Source organism: Mirounga leonina, unplaced genomic scaffold (assembly GCF_011800145.1).
Source record: "Mirounga leonina isolate KUSES-001 unplaced genomic scaffold, KU_Mleo_1.0 Mir_53, whole genome shotgun sequence".
Classification (NCBI taxonomy): Eukaryota; Metazoa; Chordata; class Mammalia; order Carnivora; family Phocidae; genus Mirounga; species Mirounga leonina.
In genome coordinates, this window is record NW_023270807.1 from 2074757 (window position 1) to 2101087 (window position 26331).

The following is a 26331-nucleotide window of genomic DNA, read 5'->3' on the forward strand; positions in this document are numbered from 1 at the left end:
AAAATATGCCTAGAGAGGTTAAAAAACATCCAAATAAATATGCCTACTTTGATTGTATACCATGTTCAAGGATAGGCTGATTCACTTTTGTTAATATGTCAGATCTCCCCAAATTCAACTATGCAATCCCAATCAGAATTTCAGCAGGTGCTTTCCGCACCTCCCCCCCCCCCCCCCGGATAGAAAGTGGCAGGCTGATTAAAAAATTTATAAGGAAATGAAAGGGACCTAGAATGGCCAAAATAATCTTGGGAAAAAAGTAAAAATGAAGTTTATACTACTTACTTTCAAGACTTAAAATGAAGTTACCATAATATAGCCAGTGTGGTATTGGCATAAGGATAAGCAGATCAGCAGAACAAAATATAAAGTTCAGAAATAAGCCACTGTATATAAACTGCACCTTAAATGAAACAATTAAAAATTTTGAAAACAAAAATCCAGAAGGAGAATTTTCTTCTAAGAAAGGCATATGTCTGTTCATGTAGAAGTTTTGAGAGTAAAACCTATTAGGGCAAACTTCTAGGATTGGATGGCATATTCCATCACGTTATCCAGGATGGAATAATGTTAGCTACTTTAGTGATTGAGATGGTTTGTTTAGATGATTTAGGGGTCCTGTGTTTAAATCAATGGCTTGATGTGTTATATTTTTGCTAAAAGATATGCCTGTGGTGTGGCTGGGCAGTGAAAATACTTTGATATGGATTTGGGTAGGAAGCTTAGAAACCAAGGCCTGAGCTGTGATCACCTTAGTGGAAAAAGAAGTGAAGGAAACAAAGTGTATTTGCAGACATTTTTGCTTTTGTGGGGGTTCAATTTCTGTGGGACCTGAAGCAGACAGCTTATTGCAACTTATTCACTGTATTATTAACAATAAAAGTGTTGAATTACAGGGTACAGGGTAGAAAATTGAATGAATGCTGGGTTAAGTCTCATTTCTGCTATTTACTTAATTGCAGGTTTACCACTGGCTAGCTGGACAAGTCATTTAACTCACTGGCCATTTGAAAATTGTAGATTTGGACTAAATGATTATTTAAGATTCCTTCTACTCTGAAATTCTGTGAGTCTGAAAATCTAAGAATTCTCACTTCCTAACATGGTGGTACATTTTCACAAAGATGTCTGAGAGTCTTTCTCTGTTGTCTCTTTGGCAGATTGCAATCCCCTGGCAGAAATGAAACCTGATCAAAATCTGTTTCTCCAACTTGATTTCATCTTAGCCTCTGTGCTCTGTAACAGTGACAGATGGCCAGAAAAATGTTTCCCCACATACTTGAAGTAGAATAAATAGCAGGCTTCCATTAGCCTTTTCAACAACCCTGGAATCAGTGATATTATCCTCAATTAGGAACACAGATGCTGAATAAAGTGGTTTCAGATCAGATCTCAGATCTGGTTTCCTTGGTTGAGCAAACCTCCACAATCCTCCACACCAGGCCCCATGGATTACTTTTTTACTTATTCTTTGTTATTACTGTAAAATGCAGTCAAAATCAGTTGAGGAATTCTTACTGTGTTTTTTTGAGAAGCTAATAATACGCTATCCATCTTTTGTTGAATACTAAAAGTAAATTGGTAAATGAAAAAGCAAATATATATCATTATTACTGTTAGGGGAGGACAATCATGGTGGTCCAGCAAACCTACAGGTAATCTCGAGAGATTTTTTATTCTGATAGCCAAAGTTATATAATAAAAGGAAGTTTATCCTCTTGGTTATCTTCTATGCCCTACCTGGAAATATGAATGATCACTTTTCATCTGGATCTCACCTACTTTGGGGTAGGAAGACTGGTTCTCTTGGGTTTTGTAGTATGCCAAGAGGCTGGTGAGCATCCTCACTGAGATTAGTCTGTCGTCCTGGCTGGCTGGTGTTTACACTTGCACTTATTTCCAAGATAAGTCCATGTGGTTACTATCAGGATAAATTGGGCACAGGGTTCTCTCCTCCACAGAACTGCCCTGAAGAAGTCAGTGCTGTCATTTGCCAGATGACATTGTTACAAAATTCATAGAACTCTGCCAGATGACATTGTTACAAAATTCATAGAACTCAAAGTTAAGCTAAGCTGGTTACCAACTATAGGCCTATTGTTTTCAGGTGGTTGGTCTTGCCTTTACAAGCTTGATTTTGACTATTTTCATTGATAATTTTTTCCCCTGTTCTCAGTTCTCTATAGTATTAGAGAGACAAGGGATGAAAATCTATTCTTGGAGCTAGAGTGGGATATAATGGAAAGGCTTTCTGGGGAACATTAATTCAGTTTTAAACTTGTCCAGATTTCAGTTTGTAGACACCTGGGTGGAAAGGATAGAAATAGGCATACTAGGAATGGAGGATGATACATTGAAATAGAAAGAGATCTGTGTTTATGTTTCATTCAAAGTATGTTCCTCTTTTTTTTTTTTTTTTTTTTTTCAGAGAGGAACATACTTGAAAAAGTCCCTATCACTTTCTTTTCTTAAAAATGGTTTTTATCATAAAGAAGAGTAGTTTGTCTTTGTGATTTTCAGCCTTTTCTCTCCTGCATGTTAAAGGAGTCCTTACTCCCATCTCTGACAGTGACTCACACTTACCATGTTTCCCAGTTGAGGCAGGGAAGTGGGGTCTTATCATAATTTGTGGGGAGGAAAGGAACAGACATACAGTTACAGTCTTCAAAACTGATTTCACATCTTCAAAAATTCTTTTTTTTTTTTTAAGATTTTATTTATTTGACAGAGACACGGCGAGAGAGGGAAAACAAGCAGGGAGAGGGGGAGAGGGAGAAGCAGGCTTTCTGCAGAGCAGGGAGCCCGATGCGGGGCTCGATCCCAGGACCCTGGGATCATGACCTGAGACAAAGGCAGATGCTTAACGGCTGAGGCACCCAGGCGCCCCACATTTTCAAAAATTCTTATCTTTAAGACTAATACTTCTGAAGGATGCCTCACCCCAATTTGTGAGCTGATATGGCTTCCCTGAATACTTAAGAGTAGAGGAAAGGTTGCTAGAAGGAAATAATTGTAATATCTTATTTAAATATAAAAGAGGCTTGAAAAAGAAAGCCTACCTGTACCTAATGATTACAAATCAGGTTGAGTTCTGTTTTCTGCTTTCCTTTCCTTCCTGCAGGATTGTGTTTCCTCCAGGTTCCTAAGGGGCATGTACTATATCTTCCTTTAGTTTCAGTTGTTGTTCTTGTTTTATGTAGTGGAAGTGTTTAAGATGTTCTTTTTTCTATTTCACACCCCAGTCCTATTTCCTTGTAGATGGCCATTCCTTGAAGGAAAAGAGAAATTCTCTTTCCCTCTGTAGCAAGTTAGTTTTCAGAGGATAGGAGCCATTGTAGAAAGCGTGTCTTTTGGGTCCAGAGAATAAAATTGGCTCATACGCAGTAAATGTTGATTAAAAAAATTTTTTATGAATTAAAGTCAGTAAAAGTATGTGTAAGGGTATAGGATTTTATTTTACCCTGCTTAGAAGCTAATAATTAGCCTGCTGTAGTTCATGGACGCTGACAGAGCAGAAGAGACTCCTGGATCCGAGACCAAGGACTTTATTACTCATGGTCCAGCAAGTAGCATAAGCATATGTTTGCATTAGTTCCCCTTGCCCGCTTAAGTCCCATCGGAGTGACATGAATGGGCCCAGATGGATGCTTGCACATATGTTATAGGAATAGAACATTGAACTTGGGGAATCCATTGTTTTTATAGTAAGTGGTAAGCAAGCCTGCTGTATGTCCTAGGGTGGGGCACATTACTTCATCCCCCAAAGCTGATCTTTTCAAACACAGTCCTGAAAAGTGGCCTGGGTAAGGAGTGGTCAGGGTCATGCATTTTTGGCATACTCAGCAAGACACATAGGAGTATGAGAGACCCATGGAGGAGTAGCTCTCCCAACAGTAAGTACCTATAGTAGGGAATTTATAGAGATCTTAGAATTATTATGAAATATTTGCTGTACAAAAAGGTTTAGAGAGTAATATAATGAATAGCCATACAGTCACCTCCCAGCGTGACAAATAAGTATTATTCGTATAGTTGCAGCTTCCTGTGGACCCTTCCCCTTGTCTCACAGGTAAGCAGTTTCCTGAATTGTCATCATGCCAGTGCATTCCTATGAATCCCTTAATATCATATAGTATTTTGTTCCATGTTTATAAACTTCTAAAAATTTTTTTTACTATCATTTAAAAATTGTTAAAGAGCCTTTTTACATAGTAGCATTTTAGGCACTGTAGAAAAAAACTGTGAAGATAAAACTCTTGCATGTCACGATCTTATGGTCTGAGGAAAACCAAAACCACTAAAATATAGCTTAGTCATAGGAAAGGATATACGTGAAAAAATAAAAGTTGGTAAATAATATGTAACTCTAAAGTCAATTATTAGCATCTAATATATGTAAGGGCTAAGTATAGTTATGGATGGAGGGCAAAATACAATTCATTATTGGGGTGGAAAATGGTGACTCTGAGAGGCAGCAACAGTGAGAATTACAGGCATGAGATTTGTCATAGACAATTTGTCATACAGGAGAGAGGGATATGCTGTGAGGAACTGGCCTTAAATTGATCTAACCAAAAAGATGGGAGAAGGGAGCTGGGAGTAGGTAGCCAGCAGGATAGTTAGCTGAGAGGTATGTAGGTGTGTCAGGTGACCATTTTGATTAGGAGGGATGGCTAAGACTGAGCCTCTGACCTCACAGGGATTCATATCTAATCACATAGGGTGGTTACATAGGAGAGAATTAGAAAATATCCCAAGACCCTCTGTGATTATGACTTAAATGTGTGTAACAGATTCCAGAGATGTAGAAGAAAAAAAGTTTCAGGTGAGTTGCAGCAGTGAGGGAAAGCGCCTCAGTGAGAAGTCTTGCATTGGGCCTTGAATGGCAGATTGTGGTAAGGATGCTTCAGGAAAAGGGGTGGCAAGAGCACATGAGCAGACTGGAGACACTAAGTGTGGAACAGTGCAAAGATTGACCTGTGGGAATTATGTCCAGGCCACTTGACCTATATAGTTTCCCATGGTCTGTATTTTGCTGGTTGCACGCTTATGGTGCAGTTCAGGAGTTTCCCTTTGTCCTCTGTATTTCCTACAAATTAGCAACTGGACCTAGTAGCATGATGCGATTCAGGCTTATTCCCTTTGGCAGTACTAGAGGTGGGGAGGGGGGTGTTCTTTGATCACATGAGTAAAGGTATGTGTAAGGGTCTGGGATTTCATTTGACCCTACTTAACAAGCCAACAATTAGCCTGTTACTGTTTCATATTCTAACTTCATAGAGCTCCCTCGTCTGTTTCAAGTAGTGTTAAAAAATATAACTTGCTTTCTGAAATATCCTGGTCTGTCCCCTGCCCCTCCCCACCCCCACTTTTGTTTGTACCATCTCTTTGTTTCTGTTTTCCCTATCTTGTTCAATTTGGATTCCTCTCTCAGCAGTTTCTTTTCAGCGTTGGTGCCCTGTCCTAGGAAGGAGCCTGGTTAGTTCCATGAGTTTTTAAGGCTAGACTGCTCCAGGTCCTTTAGGCCTCACTGGGGACCCCTTGCAGTGGACTCAACCCCACTAGTTTCAGTCTCTGCGATCAGATTGGCCCACATTGCTTTTCATTTAAAACTTGGTTATTTGGGGTTCTTCTGTTCTCTGGTCTGTCAGATGCCCTATTGCTTCCCTTTATGTTGATCTGCATAGCTGATTATAGTACTTGTGTCTCCTGGCCATTGGTGTTTTTCTCTCTTTATATGGGGGTTTATGAGGATGCTTCATCGTCTAGTTTTGTTACGGATGTTATCCATGGGCTTTTTGTGGTGTTATCTAGTTGCTCTGTTTTAATGTGGGGATTCAGAAATACCAAAGGCTATGTTGCCACTTCGATAGCCATTTGTCCAGAATCCCATCATAGGTGCTTGAGTAGAAAGGTGACACATCATGAGTAGAATGGTAGGTCTGACCTAACGTCTTACTTGGCATAGAGACAGTGTGGTCATTAGTCAATATTGGTTCTTTAACTTTCTCTTTTCTCCAAATTGAAAAGTGTTGGCTATAATGCTCATTTTGTGGATTTCCATGGAAATAATAGCTTCTTATCTTTACTCTTTTCAGGTTCACCAAGAATCTTTCCCCGGACAAAATCAATTTGAGCACCCTGAAAGGGGAGGGTCAGCTGACCAACCTGGAGCTGGATGAAGAGGTTCTACAGAATGTGCTGGAGCTGCCTACCTGGTTAGCCATTACTCGGGTCTACTGCAACAGGGCCTCCATCCGGGTGAGAATGGGGGTCAGAGTGCTGTTGTTGTCCTTGGCCAGCAGGCATGCTTTCTTGAGGGGCAGCTCCCACAGCCCTGAGTGTTGCTTTCCTCTTGCAGATCCAGTGGACAAAGTTGAAGACACACCCCATTTGCTTGGTAATGGCCTTTCTTGATTGCAAGTAATCAAATGGGATGGCTGGGGTGGGGTTTTAAAAGATCTGAGAGGAGATGGGGAGGAGTCCTGACAGGCTATCCCTTTTGGGAGTGGTGATTGCTCTGTCTGGCTTGTGAGCTTCTCTCTGAGACAGAGTGACTATTGTCTGGGCTTATTCTGAAATTACCGTGCGGTGTGGCAGTTAGCACTGAGACACAAGACACAGGAGTCCTGAGTTGGTTGTTTTGCCTTTGTTTTTTATAACAAATTTTGCTGCCCGGGTTCTACTTTTAGATTTCCTTTGGAATCCTGACAGAGAAAAAATTAGAAATTTAGTTCATGTCGACTATTGGGTGATTATCAGCTGAAAGCCCTTCAGGAACTCATCAGTGCTTATCTTTATCTGAAGATTGGAATCCCCAGGGATAGTAATACTTCTGTAACTTGGATTTATGTTTTAGTTTTCTGCTGTGAGTTAATCCCATGCTTGTCCTAGAGTTCTGCTGCTAATGGACATGGAAGAGGGAAGATGAGGCCTCTTCTTGCATTTCAGTTTGTTCATTCATTCAACAAACATTTATTGCCTGCCCCCTGTAGGCACAGCACTCAACTAGGCAGTAGAGCATAGGGATGAATAAGACTCAGTGTGTGCTGTGTAGGTTTTTGTGCAGATGCTTAGCTCTCCGTGGCTTTTATTTCAGTGTCTGGATAAGGTAGAGGTGGAGATGAAGACATGTGAGGAGCCTCGGCCCCCGAATGGGCAGTCTCCCATTGCTCTTGCTTCAGGACAGAGGTTGGTTCCGTAGGTCCCTATTATTTCCAACATGTTACCTGTTCTGTATCAACTTTTAGTGAAAAATAAACTTTTTATTATGGGAATTTTCCAACCTACACTAAAGTGGAGAGAATAGTGTAATCAACCCCTATGCAACTAAGATCTAACTTCCAACAGCTATCAACATTTTGCCATTCTCTTTTCACCTTTTTCCTGCCACTGTGTGTGTTTGTGTGTATGTGTGTGTGTGCGCGTGCGCGCACACTGTCGTATTTGAAAGCAAATCCCAGACACCATATGATTCCATCTGTAAATACTTCTGGATACTGTGTCTTTAAGAGACAGGGATTGTGAAGAAAGAAAGAAAAAATACACAATACTATTATCACAATCAATAGAATTAATAGGAATTTGTTAATATTATTTAATACTTATTTCATATTCAGTTTTCCTGAATTGTCTCTAAAATATTTTTTCCAATACAGTGTGGCTCCAAAGAGCTCCACATATTACATTTAGGGATTTGCCTTTCAAGGCTCTTTAATTCTTTTCTTTTTTTTTTTTTTAGATTTTATTTATTTATTTGAGAGAGAGAATGAGAGACAGAGAGCACGAGAGGGAAGAGGGCAGAGGGAGAAGCAGACTCCCCGCCGAGCAGGGAGCCCGATGCGGGACTCGATCCCGGGACTCCAGGATCATGACCTGAGCCGAAGGCAGTCGCTTAACCAACTGAGCCACCCAGGCGCCCTTGTTTTTATTTTCTAAAAGATTTTATTTATTTATTTATTTGTTTGAAAGAGAGAAAGAAAGAGAGAGCATGAGCGGGGAGGGGCAGAGGGAGTGGGGAAGGGAGAAGCAGGCTCCCCACTGAGCAGGGAGCCCGACGCGGGGCTCGATCCCAGGACCCTGGGATCATGACCTGAGCCAAAGGCAGAGGCTTAACCGACTGAGCCACCCAGGCGCCCTTCAAGGCTCTTTAATTCTAAACAATCCCCCACCCCCACTCTTTAATAAACCATTTATTCTTTGTATAAACTAGATTGTTTTTTCTAAAGAATTTCCCACATTTTGTATTTCGGCTGATTGTGTCCTCAAGGTTCTATTTTAAATGTTTCTCATTTAAACCGAGAGTAAGATTTAAAGGCTTGATTTGAGAAAATGTTTTTGTTTTTTGTTTTCTTGGTAAGAATGCTCTAGAAATTGTACCGTGTATTTCCTATTGTGACATATCAGGAGGGACAAAATGTTCCTTTGGTTAAGATTAATCAGTGGATTCAGATGATGATGGTCTGATTTATCTGTTGTGATTAAGTTCCTTATCTATTTCACCTCATGGTGAAAGGACTGTTGATAACCATTTGATGATAGTTGTATAGATCTGTTATTTCATTGTAGGCTGCAAAACAGGGATTTTATAATTCTTTTCTTCCTATTGCGTTTACTAGCAATAATAGATTAGCAATAATCTCTAAGATTTTTTGTGGGTGTGAGGGGAGGATGAAGGAGGTTTATCATTTTGAATTCATGTTGTTTTTAACAACTTTATTAAAGTATAATTGATACAAAATAGACTACATATACAAAGTATACAATTTGATAAGTTTTAGCATATGCATACACCACGAAATCATCAACACAATCAAGACAATGAACATATCCATTAACCCTTAAACATATTGTTGTTCTCCTTTATATTCCTTCTCTTTCCTTTCTCACCCCTTCCTATTTCCAGACAAGCATGGCTTTCTGTGACTATAGATTAGTTTACATTTTCTATAATTTTATATAAATAAATCATATAGTATGTACTGGTTTTTGTCTGGCTTCTTTTAGTCAGCATAATTATTTTGAGATTCATTCATGTTGTTGAGTGTATCAGTAGTTCATTTCTTTTATTACTGAGTAATATATTCCATTGTGTGGATAGATCACAATTTGTTTATCCATTCATTGTTAATTGAAACTTTATTTACAGTTTTTGGCTATTGTGAATAATGCTGCTATGAACATTCATGTACAAGTTTTTGTGTGGTCATGTGCTTTTATTTCTCTTGGGTAAATGCCTAGGAGTGGAATGGTCAGGTGGTACGGTAGGTAAGATTTAGCTTTTTAAGAAACTGCCAAACTTTTCCAGAGTGGTTTACTATTTTAGATTCTTTTTACATGTTTTTACATTGAAATTTTCTTACATCCTACACTTCCATTTACTTAAAAAAATGTTTGTTGTATTTCATACATTTATAATCATTATTTGTTTTGATATTCAGATGTCCTCATCTTTGGCTAGTGAGAGCCTTTCGAAGTCACCTCCTGTGTTTTTTGGAGAAGACCCCAATAATCTTTTTGCTTTTAGACAGAATAAGATGTTTCAGGCTTCTCATATACATCCTTACTTCAGACCTGGAATCTGACATTTCTCCAAGGAACCCTGATTCCTTTTAGTGAGAAATGTTATTTAGAGAGAACAGTCTGGGCAAAATTGTATTCATTGAGTTGTCATTTGAATTGAGACCTTAGTGTTCAGTTCTAGGGTAAAGGTATTTTTAAGAAAGAGAAAAATAAATCATGCCAATATGCTGATGTTTCTCAATTCAAATAAAAAGAGGATTTTAAAATAACTTTTTAGATTTAATGTTTGTATTTTTTGTTCATGTGCTGAACCTTGGTTCCTAACAACAATAATATAATAAATGATTTACTTTTTCAATTGTTTAAAAAAATAACAAAGCCAATATTATAACTATCAATAAGATTACTGAATACAGTAGATTTCTGTGTGTTCATGTGTTTTAACCTTATGATATATCCCACTAGGGAAGTATGGTCAAATGCTGTGTTTTAAAGTCACTTGAAGTCATTTTTTATATGGTTGGGATACCAATTTGACATATAGAGAAGTTCATTTTTTTTTTTAAGAGAAATTTTGCAGTTTTAGGTTCACAATAAAGTTAGAGGAAGGTACACAGATTTCCCATATCCCCTTGCCCCCACGCATGCATAGCCTTCTCCATTATCAACATCCCCTACCAGAGTAGTACATTTGTTACAGTGGTTAAACCTATATTGACACATCACAATCACCCAAAGTCCATAGGTCATATTAAGGTTCACTCTTGGTTTTGTACATTCTAGGGGTTGGGACAAATGTATAATGACATATATCCACCATTATGGTATCACAGTGTATTTTCACTACCCTAAAAATTCTATGTGCTCCACTTATTTATCTCTATCCCTGCCCCCAACCCCTGAAACAACTGGTCTTTTTTCACTATCTCCATTGTTTTTCCTTTTCCAGAATGTCATATAGTTGGAATCATACAGTATGATTCCATCTTTTTATTTTTTAAAGGATTTTATTTATTTATTAGAGAGAGAGAGACAGAGAGAGTATGAGCAGGGGTAGCGGCAGAGAGAGGGAGAAGCAGACTCCCCACTGAGCAGGGAGCCTGATGTGGGGCTCAATCCCAGGATTCTGGGATCATGACCTGAGCCGAAGGCAGACACTTAACCAACTGAGACACCCAGATGCCCCCATCTTAACCATTTTTAAGTGTGCAGTTCAGTAGTGTTAACTGAACTCACATCCTGCAACAAATCTCTAGAGCTTTTTCATCTTCTGAAATTGGAACTTTGTATCCATTTGTATTGGTTTGCTATGACTACCATGACATAATACCATAGCCTGGGTGCCTAAATAGTTGAAATTTATTTTCTCATAGTTCTGGGGGCTTGAAGTCTATTATCAAGGTATCAGCAGGTCCTGAGGCCTCTCCTTGGCTTACAGATGCTGACTCCTGAGCATTTCCTCACATGGCCTTTTCTCTGTACCTGCTCATCCCTGGTGTTGCTTCCTTTTTTTCTTTTTAAGTATAGTTGATATACAATGTTTTATTGGTTTCAGGTGTACAATATAGTGATTTGATAGTTCTACACATTATGTAGTGCTCATAATGATAATTATAGTTATCATATATTATTGCAATATTATTGACTATATTCCCTGTGCTGTACTTTTCATCCTCATGACTGATTTATTTTATTACTTGAAGTATGTACCTCTTCATCACTTTTCCTATTTTGCCCACTCCTCCTACCCCTCTCCTCTGGCAACCACCAGTTTGTTCTCTGTATTTATGAATTTGTTTTTCTTTTGTTTGTTCATTTGTTTTGTGTTTTAGATTCCACATCTAAGTGAAATCATATGGTATTTGTCTTTCTTTGTCTGACTTGTTTTACTTAGCCTAATGCCTTCTAGGTTCACCCATGTTGTCACAAATGGCAAGATTTTATTCTTTTTTATAGCTGAGTAATTTTCCAGTGTGTGTGTGTGTGTGTGTAGCACATCTTTTTTTTTTTTTTTTTTTTTAAAGATTTTATTTATTTGCGAGAGAGAAAGAGAGACAGAGAGCACAAGAGGGGGGAGGGTCAGAGGGAGAAGCAGACTCCCCGCTGAGCAGGGAGCCTGATGCGGGACTCGATCCCGGGACTCCAGGATCATGACCTGAGCCGAAGGCAGTCGCTTAACCAACTGAGCCACCCAGGCGCCCCTATAGCACATCTCCTTTATCCATTTATCTATTATGGACAATTGGGTTGCTTCCATATCTTGACTATTGTAAATAATGCTGCAATAAATAGGAATGCAGATACCTTCTTGAATTAGTGTTGTCATTTTCCTCAAGTAAATACCTAGAAGTAGAATTACTGGATTGTATGATACTTCTCTTTTTTAGTTTTTTGAGGAACCTCCATATTATTTTCCACAGTGACTACACCAAATTGCCATTCCCACCAACAGTGCACAAAGGTTTCCTTTTCTTTTTTTTTTTTTAAAGATTTTATTTATTTATTCATGAGAGATAGAGAGAGGCAGAGGCAGAGGGAGAAGCAGGCTCCCCACGGAGCAGGGAGCCCGATGCGGAACTCGATCCCAGGACCCTGGGATCATGACCTGAGCTGAAGGCAGACGCTTAACCAACTGAGCCACCCAGGCGTCCCCAAAGGTTTCCTTTTCTTCACATCCTTGCCAACAGTTGTTTCTTGTTGCTTTGATACTAGCCATTTTGACAGATGTGAGGTGATATCTCATTGTGGTTTTCATTTGCATTTCCCTGATGATGAGTGATGTTGAGCATCACTATCACTCTTAATGTTGCTTTTTTGTTGAACAGAAATGATTAATTCTAATGTAGTCCAGTATACCTTTTTTTCCCCTTTATGCTTAGCCCTTTTTGAGTCCTGTTTAAGGGCTCTTTTCCTGTCCTAAACCATGAAGATATTCTTTTTTGTTTTCTTCTAAAAGTTTTATTGTTTGACCTTACACATTTAGATACAGACTTAAAACTGATTATTTTGTTTGTTTGTTTGATGTAAAATAGGAGTTAATACTATTTTTTCCCGGTCAATATCTTCAAATTGACCATGCACTGTTATTGAAAGACCATCTTTTCCCTACTACTCTGTCACCTCTATTATAAATTAAGTGTCTCTGGGTATAATTGTGATTTATGAGTGAGGTTGAACATTTTTATGTTTAATATCATTTGCACTTCTCTGTGAACTGTCCATACTTTGTCCTGTTTTTATTGGCCTGTAGGTCTTTTTCTTTTCAGTTTCTTTTTTTTTTTTTTTAAGAATTTATTTATTTATTTGACAGAGAGAGACACAGCGAGAGAGGGAACACAAGCAGGGGGAGTGGGAGAGGGAGAAGCAGGCTTCCCGCGGAGCAGGGAGCCCGATGCGGGGCTCGATCCCAGGACCCTGGGATCATGACCTGAGCCCAAGGCAGACGCTTAACGACTGAGCCACCCAGGCGCCCCTTCTTTTCAGTTTCTTGAAGCTCTTTATACATTAGAGATGTTAGCCCTTTATGATATAGATTGCAAATATATTTTTTGCAAAAAAATAGATTGCAAATTAATAATTTCCACACCTTTTTATCTCTTGTAATGAGAACTGATTTCATTTACATGTCAAGAATGTCTTTGTTTTCAGGGCGCCTGGGTGGCTTAGTCTGTTAAGTGGCTGCCTTCGGCTCAGGTCATCATCCCAGGGTCCTGGGATCGAGCCCCACATCGGGCTCCCTGCTTGGCGGAGAGCCTGCTTCTCCCTCTCCGTCTGCCGCTCTGCCTACTTGTGCTCTCTCTCTCTCTCTCTGCTAAATAAATAAATAAAAATCCTAAAAAAAAAAAAGAATGTCTGTGTTTTCTACATCCAGAAGGACTTTAAGGTGGCCTTCAATTCTCTCCTTGCCATTTCTGACCTCTCACTGTGGAAGTACAGCTATGCTCTTTGGGATATATTTGACAGGGTAGAGAGTTGGAATTGTTCTTGACCTCTTGCTCACTTGGCTGTACTTCTTTCCTCTTTCCACTACCTTTGCAGAGTATGCTGTGTCTTTGAAGATTTTATAGAAACCTAGCATTTCCTTTCTTTAGTTATACCTTCCCTCATGTACAACATTCAAATTTACGTAGTTTGTGGATTATAAAAATATTTTTCAAATTATTCTTTCTAACAGAAGGGAGATTATTTCTAGGTCAACTCTTTTTCTTTTATTTTGTTCCTCAAAAAATCCAATTAAAAAGAGTACTGCATCATAAAAAATTTTCAAAATTTAAAAACTATAAGTAGAAATAGGAAGAGAGAAATAAGGAAATCATTCATAGTTCTAGCACCCAAAGAGAGACAGTGTTAATAATCTTGTCTGATGTCTTCCAGTATAAAGAGTGTGCACAAAGTTTCACCTGCTTCTGAACATTGCTCTGCCTCATTTGTTGTAGTGAGTATGGCTTTGCCGAGAAGGTGGTGGAGGGGATGTTCATCGTCGTCAATTCCATCACCATCAAGATTCACTCCAAGGCCTTCCACGCTTCTTTTGAATTGTGGCAGCTCCAGGGCTACAGCGTCAACCCCAACTGGCAGCAGAGTGACCTCCGCCTCACCCGCATCACTGACCCCCACCAAGGAGAGGTGACAGCCCCAGTATTGCAAGAGGAGAGAATGGGGAGATTCAAAATAGGACTGATTTTTAAAGGATATTATTCCTGCTTTGGGGATTTTCTCAGATACGTCACCCATTCCTGTGAACCCAAGAATCCCAGTGTTATTGCTACATGCTTTCTTCTCTTAGGGATCTCTGATTCACCGCATTCTATTGGTAGGATCCCAACTGAGAATGGTGGGAGTTTCTGTTTTGCTCGTCTTTTCCCCTTGGACTTCCTGCCTCTTGGTTAATTTCATCCATAGAATTAAGGGATTTTACTTTCTCTCCTTCTAGGTTTTAACATTTAAGGAAATAACTTGGCAAACACTTCGAATTGAGGCAGATGCTACAGACAATGGTGATCAGGACCCAGTCACCACTCCACTGAGGCTTATTACCAACCAAGGCAGGATCCAGATAGCCCTCAAGAGAAGAGTGAGTATGTTCTCTGCCCTAGTGAAAACTTGCATCTTTTATTCTCCTAGACAGCCTGGAGTTGTTGTTGTCTGTTTTTTGAATGTTACTGGCCCAGGAATGACAATCAAAAGGGGCAGGCCTGTAATTCAGTGTTGCACAGAACATTGCTGTGAACATTTGCCCCTCCTTGTCACCTGAGTTTTGGAAACCACGGTTTTTACCCATATAGGAACACTGACATAGGCACCTGGCCGTTGACTGCTGTTGTTTCTTGTTAATCGCAGAAGACTTTAGTAGTTTTGTAAGAAATGGACTCTCCATAGTGTTTGCTGCTTCCCTTTCATGTTCTGAAAAGCCCTCTCTGAAATTAATCAAGTGATAGTCCCGTTGAGGAGTTGGAATGATAGCAGATGTTGAACCCCATGTTTTATGTGGCCCCTTCAGACCAAAGATTGCAATGTGGTAGCCTCCAAGCTGATGTTCCTGTTGGATGACCTGCTCTGGGTGCTAACTGACTCGCAGCTCAAGGCTATGATGAAGTATGCAGAGTCACTGAGTGAGGCAATGGAGAAGTCAGCCCAGCAGAGAAAGAGCCTGGCCCCTGAGCCTGTACAGGTTAGAGGCAAAACAGATACCCTGGGTGGGGCTAGGGAGATGGAGGGCCAGACCTAATTCATACCAACATAGGTGGGGTCTAGACTTCATTAGGCTTATCTGGGACATTTGTCATTTGCATAGGCTTTGTTTGTGCTTCTAATTTATTCATTTATTCTCTTCATTGGGTGCCTCCTGTGTGTTAGCTATATAGTACTAGCCACTGGGAAGGAAAAGTAAAATAAGCCTCTTGTTCCTGTCGTTGGAGCTCTGACTGTCTTTAAATATGGACTATAAACAAGTTATTATAATAGGAGGTGGTAAGTGCTGTATATAGGTAGACACTATGCCATGAGAATACAAAGAAGAGGCATCTAACTACACAGGCTGAAAGACGGCATTTAAGAAAGACTTTCTGGAGGCAGTGTTTTAGCATCAGTCAGCTAAGTCCTGGGGGGTGAGAGCTTGGGGGGCACTTCAAACCTCAGAACAGTACTCTGACTGGAGTTACAAGACTAATTACAATTAGGCTTTTTGGAGTGTGGGTTATTTAGGTGAGACAGACCTAAGTGAGCTACCAGGTGAACAGTTAGTTATGAGAGGGAGGGGGCATCTTGCTAAATTGTGGCTTTCTTCAGACTGAGCTAAAGCTTAAGAAAGCCTGTGAGGAGCCTCTCTGGGTTTGGACGTCTTGTTTTTCTCCCTGTCACGTATAGATCACCCCACCTGCTCCCAGTGCCCAGCAGTCCTGGGCCCAGGCGTTCGGGGGCGGCCAGGGCAGCAGCAGCAGCAGTCGCCTCAGCCAGTACTTTGAGAGATTTGATGTGAAGGAGTCCTCCTACCATCTGCTCATCTCCCGTCTGGACCTGCACGTTTGCGATGATAGCCAGTCCCGAGAGCCAGGTACTCTGTTAGGCCTGAGCCTGGGCTGGGTGGTCCGTCAGTACCTTCAGCTCTTTTCAAGATGCTGTGGGTTGGCTTCCCTTAATCCCAGGCATTCCTTGGGCCTCAGTCTCCGGTGGTGTCTCTTGCTCTGTTGGTGGGAAGTAGTGCTTTTAGCCTTTAGGGTGCAGCGGGACCACCGGCAATACGTAGTAAAATACAGAGGCCAGCGCTCTCCCAGGCCTCACTAAGAGAGAATCTTCAGGGGCAGAGCTCCAGCAGAGTGTACTTTTTTCCTCCCCAACATATCTTGGGCAATGCTGATTACTGGTATAACTTTTAGGAAAGTAAATTCAAGTATAGGAAACTCCAGGATTTTCAGATTTTTGAGTCAATTTAAATATTTTTTATGTGTAAATGCCCTCTTCCCAAGCAGAGAGGTTGTGTTGTATTCTCATTATGCTTTTCATTCATTAGGACAGTTAGTATTACATACACATATATGTTTATTCAAAATGAAAAAGGAATTGACTCATTTTTTCCCTTCATGAGCCTTGGGGAAATCACTTAGCCTCTTGTTTAAGCTCTCTGAGTTTCTTCATTTGTGATCTTGAGTTAAATCATATATGACTCCTTTACCACATTGGTTGTTGTCACGCTCCACTGAAATGATATACTGAATCTGGAGGACCTTAATTATAGGCACATACTCAGTATTATTATCCCTCTGCTGCCTGTTCCTTTAATACCCTATCTACATTTCCTTTATGGTCCCCTTTGCACCACCTCTTGGCTTGAGATGCTCTCATATAGTAGATTTTTCTCATGCTGCCTTATCCTTTCTGAAGGTTATGTCTGCCTCTTAATGACACCTAGACTGTTTCCTCAGGGGAACTTACCTTTTCTTCCTGGGGCTCCAAGCAGCATTGTCTCTCTTGCTTTGCTATTCTTTGGTGTTGAAGTGACTTCAGACCCCATCTACTCCTACTCTGAGACAGCTAAAAGGAGCCATGACAACATAAAGATTGCTTTTGCGACCATAAGAAATAAATTGCTCACTGGTTTGCCACCCACTTATTTTGGAAGTTCTTTCCTAAAACGATTATTATTTTGTTTGGTTGTTTCTTCCAAGTGTTACTCTAAATGCTTTGGGTTTTTTCTCTTGTTTTGTCTTGAATCCTTTCAGAGGTCTTTATTTAAGAGTCTATTATTGAGAGTTTCATCCTCTTGCTTGATGAGGGGTATTTAGCACTGTCCTCTTCATATGGCCAGGACCCATAATCCACACTAAGATATGAATGACTAGCCTCCTCTGCAGCCCTCATGTATTTATTTTTATTTATTTATTTTTTTAAAGATTTTTATTTTATTTATTTGAGAGAGAGAATGAGAGAGAGAGAGAGAGAGACAGCATGAGAGCGGGGAGGGTCAGAGGGAGAAGCAGACCCCCCGCCGAGCAGGGAGCCCGATGCGGGACTCGATCCCGGGACTCCAGGATCATGACCTGAGCCGAAGGCAGTTGCTTAACCAACTGAGCCACCCAGCTGCCCGCCCTCATGTATTTATTTATTAAACTAAATTAAACTACAAATCTGGAATTTAGGGAATTTTTGGATGAGATATTTTTAGATACAGGGATAACTCCCAACCTGCCTTACCCAGGTGTGGTGTATGACTCTGTTAAGGAGCAAGGAACAGAACAAGTTCTTGTGAATTTGACTCTTCTCCTGGGATCTGGGGAGAAAAGGGAAGGGAGAACTAGTGGTACAGAAAGGGCTATACGATTCTCTGGAGTTGTTCTAATATGTAGCCACATATAACTACTGTTGGCTGATCCAAATTGAGATGGGCTGCAAATATAATATATGCATGGGATTTTGAAGATACAGTAGAAAACAAGGGTGTAGAATACCTTGATAATTATTTTCATATAGAGTGTATGTGGAAATTGATAAAATATTGATTATATTCATTTAAGTAGTAGGTATTGTTAAAATTAATTTCACCTTTTTAAAAAACTTTTTTTCATATGGCTACTAGAAAATTTAAAATTACTTATGTGGCTCACATTATATTTCTAATAGATAGCATTGCTCTGGAGCTGTGTGTCCAGTATGGTAGCCAATAGCCACATGTGGCTGTTAAAATTAAGTAAACTAAAAAATTCAGTTCCTCATTTGCACCAGTCACATTTCAAGTACTCAGTACAATCTACAGACCATAAAAGATTTTCATCATCACAGAAAGTTCTTTTGGACTCTAGAGGGTCCTTAAAGGCTATATTTACATTTTATTTATTTATTTATTTATTTAAAGAATTTATTTATTTATTTGACAGAGAGAGACACAGCGAGAGAGGGAACACAAGCAGGGGGAGTGGGAGAGGGAGAAGCAGGCTTCCCGCCGAGCAGGGAGCCCAATGCGGGGCTCGATCCCAGGACCCTGGGACCACGACCCGAGCCGAAGGCAGACGCTTAATGACTGAGCCACCCAGGCACCCCTACATTTACATTTTAGATTTAGCTAGCTGGACTCAGTTTAGATGATTCCAGTTTTGTTGGCAATATCCAAAGCCTCATAGTCAGGAGCCAGTCGAACATATGCCTTCTCTCCATCAGGCCTGATCAAGGTGTTGACTTTTGCCACGTCAGTGTCCTAGAGCTTCTTCACAGCCTGTTTGATCTGGTGCTTGTTGGCCTTGACATCCACAATGAACACAAGTGTGTTGTCTTCTGTTTTCTTCATGGTTGACTCAATGGTCAGGGGGACCTTGGTGATGGCATAGTGATCAAGCTTGTTTCTCCTGGGGGCACTCTTTTGAGGATATTTAGGGTGCCTTCGGAGATGCAGTGTCTTGGGTTGTCGGAATTTCGGTGACGTGTGGATCTTCTTTTTTTTTTGTGACTGTGGATGCCTTTCAAAAGGCCTTCGAAACCTTGGCTTTGGCTTTGGCTTTGGGAGAAGCAGGGGCTTCCTTCTTTGCCTTTGGCGCCATCTTCGTGGAAGGGATTTACCTGCTTTTTCATTAAGGGACACCATAGCCTGGGATGTTGAGCCCTTGAGTAACATGCTTACCTTTCCCTTGGTATTGGAGGTGAAATTATTGGAAACTGGGTGGGTCCTCGGGGACAGCTTGGCTTGAGGTGGGGCAGCACTATCTCTTAAAATAAAATTGGAACAGTGTATATTCCAGCCTTCAGAGAAGAGGTTAGTAGTTGATGGGGAAGAGTGTCACCTGCCTCTTTTTAATTCTTTTTCCTTAGAATGAGGCCTGTGAGCCAAAAACTTTCTTTATCACTCTTAAGGCCATGCTGTCCTCATCCCACCAGCTTACTGGAGAATTTTAATTAGTCATTTATGGACACTCTTTACCATTTATGTCTCTTGTATGATTATGTGTTTATAATTAAATATGTTGGTAATTGGTAATTCTATTTGATTTTGATTTTAATTCTAGACCCTATTTTAATATGCTCAGTCTATGTAGTTTATTGTTCTTTTACATCTAAATAATTCCAATGGAGGGAGCATTGCTGTGAAACCGTCTACCTCCAGTAGCCTCAGTTATGCATTTTTAAAAAAATTTTTTTATTCTTATGTTAATCCCCATACATTACATCATTAGTTTTAGATGTAGTGTTCCATGATTCATTGTTTGTGCATAACACCCAGTGCTCCATGCAGAATGTGCACTCCTCAATACCCATCACCAGGCTAACCCATCCTCCCACCCCCCCCTCCCCTATAGAACCCTCAGTTTGTTTTTCAGAGTCCATCGTCTCTCATGGTTCGTCTACCCCTCTGATTTACCCCCCTTCATTCTTCCCCTCCTACTACCTTCTTCTTCTTTTTTTTTTCTTAACATATATTGCATTATTTATTTCAGAGGTACAGATCTGAGATTCAACAGTCTTGCACAATTCACAGCACTTACCAGAGCACACACCCTCCCCAGTGTCTATCACCCAGTCACCCCATCCCTCCCACCCCACCCCCCACTCCAGCAACCCTCAGTTTGTTTCCTGCGATTAAGAATTCCTCATATCAGTGAGGTCATATGATACATGTCTTTCTCTGTTTGACTTATTTCGCTCAACATAAGACCCTGCAGTTCCATCCATGTCGTTGCAAAGGGCAAGATCTCATTCCTTTTGATGGCTGCATGATATTCCATGGTATATATATACCACATCTTCTTTATGCATTCATCTGTCGATGGACATCTTGGCTCTTTCCACAGTTTGGCTATTGTGGACATTGCTGCTATAAACATCGGGGTGCACGTACCCTTTTGGATCCCTACTTTTGTATCTTTGGGGTAAATACCCAGTAGTGCAATTGCTGGATCATAAGGTAGCTCTATTTTCAACTGTTTGAGGAACCTCCATACTGTTTTCCAGAGTGGCTGCACCAGCTTGCATTCCCACCAACAGTGTAGGAGGGTTCCCCTTTCTCCGCATCCCCGCCAACATCTGTTGTTTCCTGACTTGTTAATTTTAGTCATTCTGACTGGTGTGAGGTGGTATCTCATTGAGGTTTTGATTTGGATTTCCCTGATGCCGAGCGATATTGAGCACTTTTTCATGTGTCTGTTGGCCATTTGGATGTCTTCTTTGGAAAAAGGTCTGTTCGTGTCTTCTGCCCATTTCTTGATTGGATTCATTGTTCTTTGGGTGTTGAGTTTGATGAGTTCTTTATAGATTTTGGATACTAGCCCTTTATTTATGTCATTTGCAAATATCTTCTCCCATTCTGTCAGTTGTCTTTTGGTTTTGTTGACTGTTTTCTTTGCTTTGCAAAAGCTTTTTGTCTTGATGAAGTCCCAATAGTTCATTTTTGCCCTTGCTTCCCTTGCCTTTGGTGATGTTTCTAGGAAGAAGTTGCTGCGGCTGAGGTCGAAGAGGTTGCTGCCGGTGTTCTCCTTTAGGATTTTGATGGACTCCTGTCTCACATTGAGGTCTTTCAACCATTTGGAGTCTATTTTTGTGTGTGGTGTAAGGAAATGGTCCAGTTTCATTCTTCTGCATGTGGCTATCCAATTTTCCCAACACCATTTGTTGAAGAGACTGTCTTTTTTCCATTGGACATTCTTTCCTGCTTTGTCAAAGATTAGTTGACCATAGAGTTGAGGGTCCATTTCTGGGCTCTCTATTCTGTTGCATTGATCTATGTGTCTGTTTTTGTGCCAGTACCATACTGTCTTGATGATGACAGCTTTGTAATAGAGCTGGAAGTCCGGAATTGTGATGCCGCCAGCTTTGCTTTTCTTTTTCAACATTCCTCTGGCTATGCGGGGTCTTTTCTGGTTCCATACAAATTTTAGGATTATTTGTTCCATTTCTTTGAAAAAAGTGGATGGTATTTTGATGGGGATTGCATTGACTGTGTAGATTGCTCTAGGTAGCATTGACATCTTCACAATATTTGTTCTTCCAGTGCATGAGCATGGAACGTTTTTCCATTTCTTTGTGTCTTCCTCAATTTCTTTCATGAGTATTTTATAGTTTTCTGAGTACAGATACTTTGCCTCTTTGGTTAGACTTATTCCTAGGTATCTTATGGTTTTGGGTGCAATTGTAAATGGGATCGACTCCTTAATTTCTCTTTCTTCTGTCTTGTTGTTGGTGTATAGGAATGCCACTGACTTCTGTGCATTGATTTTATATCCTGCCACTTTACTGAATTCCTGTATGAGTTCTAGCAGTTTTGGGGTGGAGTCTTTGGGGTTTTCCACATAAAGTATCATATCATCTGCAAAGAGTGAGAGTTTGACTTCTTCTTTGCCGATTTGGATGCCTTTGATTTCTTTTTGTTGTCTGATTGCTGTGGCTAGGACTTCCAATACTATGTTGAATAGCAGTGGTGAGAGTGGACATCCGTGCCGCATTCCTGACCTTAGGGGGAAAGCTCTCAGTTTTTCCCCATTGAGAATGATATTTGCTGTAGGTTTTTCATAGATGGCTTTTATGATATTGAGGTATGTACCCTCTATGCCTATACTCTGAAGAGTTTTGATCAAGAAAGGATGCTGTACTTTGTCAAATGCTTTTTCTGCATCTATTGAGAGGATCATATGATTCTTGTTCTTTCTTTTGTTAATGTATTCTATCACGTTGATTGATTTGCGGATGTTGAACCAACCTTGCAGCCCAGGGATAAATCCCACTTGGTTGTGGTGAATAATCCTTTTAATGTACTGTTGGATCCTATTGGCTAGTATTTTGGTGAGAATTTTTGCATCCATGTTCATCAGGGATATTGGTCTGTAATTCTCCTTTTTGATGGGGTCTTTGTCTGGTTTTGGGATCAAGGTAATGCTGGCTTCATAAAATGAGTTTGGAAGTTTTCCTTCCATTTCTATTTTTTGGAACAGTTTCAGAAGAATAGGTATTAATTCTTCTTGAAATGTTTGGTATAATTCCCCTGGGAAGCCATCTGGCCCTGGGCTTTTGTTTTTTGGGAGATTTTTGATGACTGCTTCAATTTCCTTAGTGGTTATAGGTCTGTTCAGGTTTTCTATTTCTTCCTGTCTCAGTTTTGGTAGTTGATACATCTCTAGGAATGCATCCATTTCTTCCAGGTTATCTAATTTGCTGGCATAGAGTTGCTCATAATATGTTCTTATAATTGTTCGTATTTCTTTGGTGTTGGTTGTGATCTCTCCTCTTTCATTCATGATTTTGTTGATTTGGGTCCTTTCTTTTTTCTTTTTGATAAGTCTGGCCAGGGGTTTATCAATCTTGTTAATTCTTTCAAAGAACCAGCTCCTAGTTTCATTGATCTGTTCTACTGTTCTTTTAGTTTCTATTTCATTGATTTCTGCTCTGATCTTTATTATTTCTCTTCTCCTGCTGGGTTTAGGCTTATTTGCCGTTCTTTCTCCAGCTCCTTTAGGTGTAGGGTTAGGTTGTGTACTTGAGACCTTTCTTGTTTCTTGAGAAAGGCCTGCATTGCTATATACTTTCCTTTTAGGACTGCCTTTGCTGCATCCCAAAGATTTTGAATAGTTGTGTTTTCATTTTCATTGGTTTCCATGAATTTTTTTAATTCTTCTTTAATTTCCTGGTTGACCCATTCATTCTTCAGTAGGATGCTCTGTAGCCTCCATGTATTTGAGTTCTTTCCAACTTTCCTCTTGTGATTGAGTTCTAGTTTCAAAGCATTGTGGTCTGAAAATAGGCAGGGAATGATCCCAATCTTTTGGTACCGGTTGAGACCTGATTTATGACCTAGGATGTGATCTATGCTGGAAAATGTTCCATGGGCACTAGAGAAGAATGTGTATTCCGTTGCTTTGGGATGGAATGTTCTGAATATGTCTGTGAAGTCCATTTGGTCCAGTGTGTCATTTAAAGTCTTTATTTCCTTGTTGATCTTTTGCTTAGACGATCTGTCCATTTCAGTGAGGGGGGTGTTAAAGTCCCCCACTATTATTGTATTGTTGTCGATGTGTTTCTTTGCTTTTGTTATTAATTGCCTTATATAATTGGCTGCTCCCATGTTAGGGGCATAGATATTTATAATTGTCAGATCTTCTTGTTGGATAGATCCTTTAAGTAGGATATAGTGTCCTTCCTCATCTCTTATTACAGTCTTTGGTTTAAAATCTAATTTGTCTGATATAAGGATTGCCACCCCAGCTTTCTTTTGGTGTCCATTAGCATGGTAAATGGTTTTCCACCCTCTCACTTTCAATCTGGGGGTGTCTTTGGTTCTAAAATGAGTCTCTTGCAGACAGCATATTGATGAGTCTTGTTTTTTAATCCAATCTGATAGCCTGTGTCTTTTGATTGGGGCATTGAGCCCATTTACATTCAGGGTAGCTGTTGAAAGATAGGAATTTAGTGCCATTGTATTGCCTGTAAGGTGACTGTTACTGTATATTGTCTGTGTTCCTTTCTGGTCTATGTTGCTTTTAGGGTCTCTCTTTGCTTAGAGGACCCCTTTCAAGATTTCTTGTAGGGCTGGTTTTGTGTTTGCAAATTCCTTTAGTTTTTGTTTGTCCTGGAAGCTTTTTATCTCTCCTTCTATTTTCAATGACAGCCTAGCTGGATATAGTATTCTTGGCTGCATATTTTTCTCATTTAGTGCTCTGAATATATCCTGCCAGTCCTTTCTGGCCTGCCAGGTCTCTGTGGATAGGTCTGTTGCCAATCTAATGTTTCTACCCTTGTAGGTTACATATCTCTTCTCCCGAGCTGCTTTCAGGCTTTTCTCTTTGTCTCTGAGACTCGTAAGTTTTACTATTAGATGTCGGGGTGTTGACCTACTTTTATTGATTTTGAGAGGGGTTCTCTGTGCTTCCTGGATTTTGATGCCTGTTTCCTTCCCCAAATTAGGGAAGTTCTCTGCTATAATTTGCTCCATTATAGCTTCTGCCCCTCTCTCTCTTTCTTCTTCTGGGATCCCAATTATTCTAATGTTGTTTTGTCTTATGGTATCACGTATCTCTCAAATTCTGCCCTCGTGATCCAGTAGTTTTTTATCTCTCTTTTTCTCAGCTTCTTTATTTTCCATCATTTGGTCTTCTATATCACTGATTCTCTCTTCTGCCTCATTTATCCTAGCAGTTAGTGCCCCCATATTTGATTGCACCTCATTAATAGCCTTTTTGATTTCAACTTGGTTAGATTTTAGTTCTTTTACTTCTCCAGAAAGGGTTTCTCTAATAACTTCCATGCTTTTCTCAAGCCCAGCTAGTATCTTTAAAGTGATGATTCTGAACTCTAGATCTGACATCGTACTAATGTCCGTATTGAGTAGGTCCCTGTCAGTCGGTACTACCTCTTGTTCTTTTTGTTGAGGTGATTTTTTCCGTCTTGTCATTTTGTGCAGAGATGAATAGATTAATGAGAGAACAAAATGCTAGCAGAGTAACAACATCCCCAGAAAATATACTCTAAACAAATCAGAAAAGACCTGAAGCAGTGGGAAAAGAAAGGGAGAGAGAGAAAAAAGAAAAAGAAAAAAAAGAAAAAGAAAAAGATAAAGATAAAAACAAACAACAGAACAAAACAAAACAACAACAACAACAAAAAACCAGAATGTGATCAAATATGATCAGGCTGGTATATAGATCAGTGCCACACACTAGATTTTGGGTGTATTTTGGTCTCTTTGAAGAAAGTGCCTCCCAAAATTTTAAAGAAAGAAAAACTTATATATGTACAAAAATAAGGGTTGATATGATGAAGGGATGGAATATGACTGTAAAGATGGAAATTATAAAAAATTTTATAAAAGGAATTGATAAGAAGTTATTTGAAAAAGAAGAGGATTTAAAAAAAGAAAAAAGAAAAAAAAAGGGAGAGAATGTGATCAGGCAGGGGAGTAGAAAAAAACCATATACTAGAGATTTAGGGTATATTTTGATCTGTTAGAAGAAACTATCTCAAAATTTTAAAGAGAGAACAACTTATATATACAAGCCAAAAATATGGGTAACTACTATGAAGGGATAGAATATGACTCTAAAAATGAAAAATAAAAACGTTTTTTAAAAAAGGGATTGATAAGATGTTGGTTGAAAAAGGGAAAAAGAAAAATTCAAAAGAAAAAAAGACAGTTAAAAAAAGAAATTAACTTTGAAAGACTAAAGAATCATGGTAAAAAAGCCATGAATTCTATGTGTAGTATTCCCCCAGCGCTGGAGTTCTGTCGTTCTCATTGATCGGTAAACTTGGTCTTGGCTGGCTGTTCTCGCTGATCTTCTGGGGAGGGGCCTGTTGTTGTGGTTTCCAAATGTCTTTGCCGGCCGCGGAATTGCCCCGCCCTTGCCCAGTCCGGGCTAAGTAATCTGCTCGGGTTGCTCTCCGGAGCTTTTGTTCCCTGCGAGCTTTCCGTACAGCTTTAGAGGTGGAGAGTGAAAATGGCGGCCTCCCAATCTCTGCCCCGGAGGAGCCGAGAACCCGCCCCGCTCCTCAGTGAACCCCCAGAGAAAAGCAGTCAGTCACTCCCGTCTCCCCGGTCTCCGGCCGTACTCCGCACTCACCCGGCCTGTGACCGCGCGTTTCTCTCTCTGGCACCTGACCCCGGGTGGAGTCTCCAAACCCAGCAGATCCCTGCGGTGCGCTCCCCCGCGGCTCCTCCCAGGGGAGGAAGGTGAGTCTCCCCAGTCTGCTGCTTGTTTGGTCCCTGCTGGAGGAGCAGTGGCCCGACTGTGCCGCGGATCACGGTTCATGGCCACCCCGAGCTGAGAGCCCGCGCCTGGGCTCCGCCTCTGCAGCCGGCTTCCCTGCTTTGTTACCTGGGAGCTCTGCCGCACTCAGGCACCCCCG

At 40.3% G+C, this 26331-nt stretch overlaps 1 protein-coding gene across 2 annotated transcripts in view; it reads left to right on the forward strand.

The window, feature by feature from the left end:
• The window catches only part of UHRF1BP1 (UHRF1 binding protein 1), a 68448-nt gene that overhangs the window by 21677 nt on the left and 20440 nt on the right, over nucleotides 1–26331 (forward strand). The window contains exons 2-8 of one of the 2 annotated variants that reach the window (XM_034991648.1): nucleotides 6099–6261; nucleotides 6362–6400; nucleotides 7100–7191; nucleotides 13959–14148; nucleotides 14456–14596; nucleotides 15023–15193; nucleotides 15889–16075. In XM_034991648.1, the coding sequence (XP_034847539.1) occupies nucleotides 6099–6261; nucleotides 6362–6400; nucleotides 7100–7191; nucleotides 13959–14148; nucleotides 14456–14596; nucleotides 15023–15193; nucleotides 15889–16075 (983 nt within the window). The remainder of the gene's footprint in view (nucleotides 1–6098; nucleotides 6262–6361; nucleotides 6401–7099; nucleotides 7192–13958; nucleotides 14149–14455; nucleotides 14597–15022; nucleotides 15194–15888; nucleotides 16076–26331) is intronic. The other variant, XM_034991650.1, reaches the window with a different exon arrangement.